The sequence below is a fragment of the Microtus ochrogaster genome, linkage group LG4 (assembly GCF_000317375.1).
Source record: "Microtus ochrogaster isolate Prairie Vole_2 linkage group LG4, MicOch1.0, whole genome shotgun sequence".
NCBI classification, from domain to species: domain Eukaryota; kingdom Metazoa; phylum Chordata; class Mammalia; order Rodentia; family Cricetidae; genus Microtus; species Microtus ochrogaster.
Genome location: NC_022030.1, coordinates 63,682,171 through 63,689,452, shown reverse-complemented (window position 1 = coordinate 63,689,452; position 7,282 = coordinate 63,682,171). Strand labels below are relative to the sequence as shown.

Genomic DNA, 7,282 nt, shown 5'->3' with positions numbered 1-7,282 from the left:
TCCTCATGTGGTCTGTGGTCCATTCATGAGAACATACCTCCTTGCCTGGTCTGTGGCCCAGTCATGATAACACACCTTCTAACATGGTCTGTGGTCCAGTCATGAGAACATACATCCTTGCCTGGTCTGTGGTTCAGTCATGAGAACACACCTTTTCACATGGTCTGTGGTCCAGTCATGAGAACACACCTCCTCACCTGGCCCGTGTTCCAGCTATGAGAACAACACCTGCTCGCCTAGCCTTGACCAGTCCTACTAATGAAAAAAGGAGTTCTTTCCCCACAGTCACACCTTTTCTCTCCCTTCCAGCTGCCCTGACTGCACCTTTCTATACGGGCTCCACCCCCGTCCCTTTGGTACTCAGTTAAAACCCCCACTAACGAGTCCCCTTTCCCAAACAGGCCACCATACATCAGTGCACACCTCTGGGTACAGATATATTTAATGGCAACTTGACGTGGAGCTTTGATTTCAGGACAGTGTCCCCAAAGCTCTGGTTGGTGGGGCCCCAGGGAGGCAGTTGGACCTCAAAGTTCCAAGGGTCTGGGATCTAACGGTGATGGTTCTAAAGAAACTTCCTGTCCTGCCAGGAGTCCTGTTCCTCATGAGGATTACCATGGAGGAGCCTAACGCTCTGCAGTGGGCAGCTGGTTCTGTTGTCACTGGTCATATTTTCGTTGGTGCATATTAGACAAAGAGCGGTAATCTTCCTCGGCCAACATTTTTGTTCTACCCAGAAGAGGACTTCGAGACAAGGCCAGTTTTTAGGTCCTGGGAATCCTCTAAAGAGCTATTCTGGGGTGAAGGTTGAGGAACTGGAGCCTGAGGATGGAGAATATGAGAACTTTTGGCCCTCATTGTGGGCATCTGTGCTGTCTTGTCACTCGTTAAGAAATTGTGGGTGTTGAACAGCCCTTGAAGTTAGTGAGCAGACTGAGTTCTGTAGCCCCAGTTTCTAATATCTAGAGAAGGGGGAGGGTCCCTTCTTTTCCAAGTATATTAATTGATTTATTGCTGTGTGATGAAGTATAACCCACTTAATGGATTGAAAGAGTACCCACAAATATCTCAGCTTACATGTGGGCAGGAATCTGGGTGGGACTTGCCTAGGTCATTGCTCATGCTCTTAGAGGTTACAGCCAAGCTGTTGGCAAGGCTGCTTTCCTTTCTGGAGTATAAGGGCCTCTTCCCAGTGCATGGGATCATTGTCAGAATTCAGTTCCTCTAGTTGCAGGACTGGTAACCCCAGTTTCATCCTATAGGCAGCACGTATCTCAGCTCTTGCCTTTCAGTGATGACAGAGTATCTTTTCCTAATCTGTGAAGGGTCCCATGCAAATAATGTGACCCTGGAGGTCAAGTCCCATCACCTTTGCTAATGATGCAACCAATTCGGGGTGGGGGGGGAAGTCCTAAAAACATTGCATCTACTATAACCCAGTCAAGATGGCATATCCTGTTCTCCTTTGCTTTATTACGCTGGTTTAAATGGAGCCACAGGTGCTGCCCACATTGAAGGGAGAATTTCATAAAAGCCTATGAACTCCTGGGAGGTGATCTAAGGTAGTATCGCTATGCTGAGTATTTATTTATCTCATCCATCCCGAAGGAGCTTGAGGAGACATGGAAGAAGCAGCCACTGAGCTGAATGAAGATGTGTTGGAGGAAGCAGAGCATCTTCTTGAACCTCTGGAGCCAGAGGATGATGGTAAGGAAGTCAATAACATCACCATGTCCCTGGTCCCTCTTGGCCACTCAACACCGCACCTCCACCATCTTTGTATCAGGTACATTCTTCCAAGTCACCAACCTCCTGAACATCATGGACAGTGAATCAGCAAAGACAGACACCACAGAGCCAGGCCTGGACATGCGCAAGACCCTTGCTTCAGTCATAATCACAGAGAAGGCTACCACTGATCCCTGTATGGTGATGAATGCTCTCATCCGCTGCCTGCAGATGCCAGAGGTAAGGACACCCTCCCCTTCACATCTCTCCATAGATCAGATGGCTTTAGATGCCTGGGAGCCCACCTACCCTTCAGCACACCTTTTTGACAACCATGGACACAGTGTTAGGGGCCAATAAGCAGAGATGGTTGGCAAAAGAGGTACTCATTCCTCAGGGCCAGTTGGGGTTAGAGATTTCATGTTTGGGAGGCATCTCTGTGTCTGGTGTGGCTGGGAACACTTGTCTCTGGATTAGTTGGTGATGTGGCCTGTTGAAGTTTCATGACAGAGGACCACAATCTGTGAGGCTGAAACACCAGAAATGGCTTTCCTCTCAGTTCTGCATCCTAGAAGGTATAGCCAAGGTGCCCTCAGATCAGGCTTCTGCTGACTGATCTTCCTGGCTTGCTGACTGCTGTCTGACACTATCTTCATGGTTTTTCTTCTATGGTGAGCAGGGGGGCGGGGAGTGAGGAGCACCAGTTTCTCCAAACAGACCCAGTCCATTTGGGTTAGGGCCCCACCCTTCTGATCTCATTAAGTCCCAATTGCCTCCCAAAGACCCCTCTCCAAAGGCCATTTAACGTAGGGGTATTATATCAACATTTAGATTTTGAGGGAATTCAAGTCAGTCTATAACAGATTTCATTTTCTACTTCAAAAGGCATGTACCTAGACTGTCTGTAGGTGCTGGCTACTGCTGGGAGGGGCAGGCTCTATAGTATTAGTCATCCCCAGACCTTAGAGCATCAGGCAGCACAAGAAAGAAAACCTAATGATTTGCCAGCTTTTTCAAGCTCTTTATGTATGAAGTGCAAATTGGACATGGTACATAAACATTGTACCTTGGTTTTCAAAGGTTCATGGACCAGGGATAATTTAAAAAATGTCTCCAAAGGCTACTGAAGGGGCAATGATAATTATAAAGCCAAGGACTTGGTCTAGAGCCATGAAATACTTACTGAGCAGTGATCAGGGTCTGACTGCTTCTCTAGGTCCAGAGTTCAAAGTCTATACTTATAAAGCTGCATGTAAAATCATCTTAAGAGCAGCTTGTCATACCTGAGTGAATAGGAGCCATCAAGCTGGCAAGACAGCTCAGGCAGCAAAGTGTTTGCCCTGCAAACACAAGGGCCTAAGTTTAATCCTCAGAATCAACATAAAAAAGCTGGGCATGGTGGTGTGCCTTTATAATCCCAGCAATCAGGAGGCAGAGACAGGAAGAGCTCTGGGTCTGGGTGGAGGAGCCAGTCTAGCCTACCTGGCAAACTCTAGTTCAGTGAGAGACACTGTTTAAAAAAGTGAGGTGAACAGCATTTGGGAACTAACACCCAAGGCTGTCTGTCTTCTGGCCTCCATATGTGTGCACACACATAAGCCCACATGCATGCATGCTCTGCCCCTACATACACACAATAAGGGTCATTCTCAAATTTAGCTAGCCAAATATGGTCTTGGGCACACAAGCCATCTGTCCGACCCCATCCTAAATCAGGTCTCCTTATCTGGTGCTAAATGCTGCCCACAGAGAAACTGTAGGAGAGCGAGAAAAAGGGTTTTCTGTCTTGAGTCCTTGGCCAGGACAAAGGGCAGGGGGAGCCTGCCTCTTGGTTGCTCAAGCCTGACAGCATCTGGTATGTGAAGAACATGGTGTGTTGACCATATGACACCTGCCTGGCTGAATATTGACTGAGACAAGAGAAATAATTTGCAGGTCCTGGGGACAGCAAGTGTTAGATTGAGTGGGTAGAACTGGGAAGGACTGGAGATGGAGGAGTGGGGGTCTGAGACATGATGGCTGGAGAGTGGGAGTCCCCTTTCCCTAGGTAGCCGGAAGAAGGGAGAAGAGATGGGGAGGGAAGGGGATTGGTGGTGCTGGGTGGAAGGCACCGCCCTTACTGCCGCCCACCACGTTTGTTCCCAGATTTCTACCCAGCGCAAGGTGAACGTCTACAACATCCTGCAGGAGATCATCCAGCAGGAAGGGGAGATGGAGGAGCGCTGCATACAAAGGCTGGTGGCCATCGCCTCCAAGCAGATGAGGGATATCACAGAGGTATTGGGGCCTGCATTCTACGGGACCTTCCTTCCGCAGGCCCAGGAGCGGGACTGTGGCTAAGCCTGGCCCAGGCTGTCTCATGTGACTGAGGCAGACTGAGCCTAACGGAGCCAGGAGGGTGGTAGTGGTGTCTTTCTTGTCCCCTTGCAGGTGGAGGATTTCGAGACAGCCGAGGTGGCCAGTGAGACTCTGGTGGCTTTGTCCCGAAACCACTTCAGCTTGGTCATGTATGAACTGCAGCATCATCTCAAGCCCCTCAATCTCACTGATGAGTTCGTCATTGTCACCTTGGCCAAGCTGGCCAACGGCAATGGTAAGGATCTGAGTTCTCTACTTCAGTTCCTGGCCTGTTTGGGTTGGCCTAGGACCCCTTCTTGCTCTCCGCTCCTCAGTTTATCTCTGTTTCTGGATCCGCCCCTTCTGTGTCTCTTTCTCCCTGACTCCACTCTCTGCCTAGTTCTCACCTCAAGATTTCATTTCTGTGCCTCTCATTGCCTTTTCCCCTTGTTCTCTCGCTCTCTTCTCCTCCCTTCCCCTTTATGTCTACACACACACTCTTTTCTGTCTTTCCACCTCTCTTTCTTGGTATTTTTCTCCATCTTTCCACCTATAAAAACACGCTGAGCTCTTGGCCCCGGGTGCTGGGTCCCAGAGATGAGGAAACCACATGTGGCTCCTGTGTGACCAAGGAAGCCAGAAAACAAACGTTTATGAGATGACAGCTATGACAAGGACAGCCAAGTTGACCGGTTGAGACCAGCAGAGGGGAGGGCTCTTAGTAAGATAGCCATTGTCTAGCTGAGACTGAAAGATGGGAGGAAAGCCACGGAGAACATGATGGAAGAGAACTTGTGCGAACACCGTGTGCAAAGGACACGGGGCAGGAAGAACTTGTAGAATGAAGAGGTGTAGAGCGAGAACATGGGCATTAAGTGAGGGACACAGGCTGAATCAGTATCCCCAGGATGCTAGGCTTCACTAAAGACACAGCAAAAGCAGCAAACTAGCAAAGCTTTCTACATTGCAGTTGCCAGGTGGAATTCGGGTTCCAGGGAGACAGCTCTGACCACTGTGCAGACGGAAAAGGGATAGGAGATACCCAGTGGGAGAGGGCGGTCCTTGGGCTGGGTAGTGGACAGCTGTGAGTAGGCCCTGCTTGAGGGGACTTACTTGTTGCTGCTCTGAACGGAGGCATGACGGGATCGGGCAGTGAGGTGTGGAGAATCGCTCCTGAGACTTGAAATACAGGGAGTGAGTTTGAGTGTTCAAAGGAAGGATCTGTTTTTTGTTTTGTTTTGTTTTTTGGTGTTTCGAGACAGGGTTTCTCTGTAACTTTGGAGCCTGTCCTAGAACTAGCTCTTGTAGACCAGGCTGGCCTCGAACTCACAGCGATCCGCCTGCCTCCACCTCCCAACTGCTGGGATTAAAGGCGTGCGCCACCACCTCCCAGCTCAAGGATCTGGTTTTGAGAGCAGTCAACAGAGAGGCCAGGAGAAAATAGAATTTCTGTGTGAAGAGGTCAGAGGTTAGGTCTGGCTGTGACCTTTCTATGGCCTTGACTTGCAGGTGGGTTTCAAAGCCATCACTCAGAGAATAAGAAGAACCCAGTCTGGGGAAGCCTGATTGCAGTGGTGTCTTAGGAGGCATCCCAAGAGCACCCCAGGGTGGAATCAGGGACCTGGGAGAAAGCAGTACTGATGCTCCTCAATTTACAATAGCACTACATTCGGATGGACCCATGGGAAAATGAAAACACACTTCGTTAAGATGCACTGAACCCATTTTGATGCACCAACATCCTGGCTTAACCACACAGTGGACTGAGCTTAGTCTTTCTCTATAGGGGTGGGCTGCTCAGGGCTGTGAAAGAGAGGTGTCCGCATCGTGTCAGTATAGCGAAAGGTCCAACCTCAGAGATGGAAACAGGGCCTCTACTGAGGACAGATAGCTTTGCATCAGTGAAGTCAAACCACTGAAACCAGAGCCACCTATAGTCCAGAGGAGACCAAGGTACCACACGTCCAAAGCTTTCGAGGGAACAGTTGAAGAAGGGAGAAACACGGCCTGGCCTGCTGGGGATGGAAGCCTGGCTGGGAGCTGAGGAGTAAAGGAGGTTGCATCAGGGTGGCCTAGGGGCACAGGAGGACCTAGGTCTACAGCTACTAACACTGAAAGACCCGGAAAGCGGGACCCAGCCAGGGAGACCAGTAGATAATTAGTTAACTCTCTAAACATGACTTTAGTATAGAATCTGAGGAAGCGTGGAAGACTGCTCTATCTTGAGGGAAGGGGCCAGGTTTGGAGGGATGGGTCTAGACTCTGGGGTCCACCATGGGATTCTCTCCGTGTCTGTGAGTCCTGTCTGCTCTATTCCTCCGTGGGTCCCCACAACATCTACTATCATCCACCCGAGAATAGAGAAACTTGCTCTTCATGGTAGACATAGGCCCGTGAGACAGGCATGCTCCCTGGCTAGGGCCCTCCCTTTCTTTCTCTATCTACCTTCCTCTGTCCTGTGACTCTCTGTCCGTCTCCTCTGTCCCTCCACTCTTCCCTGCTTCTCCTCTCATGCCTTTCCCCTTCTCTTGTTCTAAATTCATTCTCTTTAATCACGACCTGCCCTCAGCCTATTTCCTGCCCTCTCAGCCATGGCAGGATTCCTGGTAGACTGTAGAATCTACCGGAAGTAGGTGGCAGGCCACCCTCTGCCTTCTCCCCTCTCACCCTTTCCCTGTGGCTTCTCAATGTCCTACAGTGTTTGAGTTCATGCCGTACATGGGCATCACCTTGGCTACCATATTCACCATGCTGAGACTTGCCAACGAGGCCAAGATGCGCCAGGTCATCTGTAGTGGTGCGTGTCCCCTTTGGGCCCATGGGTCAGAGGGAGAACGGCAGTGAGGAATGGGAAGAGGCTTTGTTGAATGAGAGGTGTGTTGGTTCTGAACCCAGCAGTTGCTCAGCCTCCTACTTTAGTCAGGGTTTCTGTTGCTATGAGGAACACTGGCTAAAGGCCCTTTGGGGACAAAAGGGTTTATTTCGGCTTACAGCTTGCTGTCCATTGTGAAGGGAAGTCAGGGCAGGAGGGCAGAGGCAGAAACTGAAGTAGAGGCTGTAGAGGAAGACCACTTATTGGCTTATTTTCCATGAATTGCTCAGCCTGCTTTCTTATACAACTAAGGACCACCTGCCCCAGGGTAACAGTTCCGACAGTGGGCTGGGCTCTCCCATATCAGTTGTTAATCAAGAAAAAGACATCCTCCCCCCCCCCCCC

At 50.0% G+C, this 7,282-nt stretch overlaps 1 protein-coding gene across 1 annotated transcript in view; it reads left to right on the top strand.

Annotated features, from left to right (window-relative positions):
* The first annotated feature begins 1,622 nt into the window (after positions 1–1,622).
* The window catches only part of Mroh2a (maestro heat like repeat family member 2A), a 39,034-nt gene continuing 33,374 nt past the window's right edge, over positions 1,623–7,282 (top strand). The window contains 5 exon segments of the mRNA XM_026786456.1: positions 1,623–1,707; positions 1,787–1,968; positions 3,874–4,005; positions 4,159–4,321; positions 6,764–6,862. Coding sequence (XP_026642257.1) covers positions 1,623–1,707; positions 1,787–1,968; positions 3,874–4,005; positions 4,159–4,321; positions 6,764–6,862 — 661 coding nt within the window.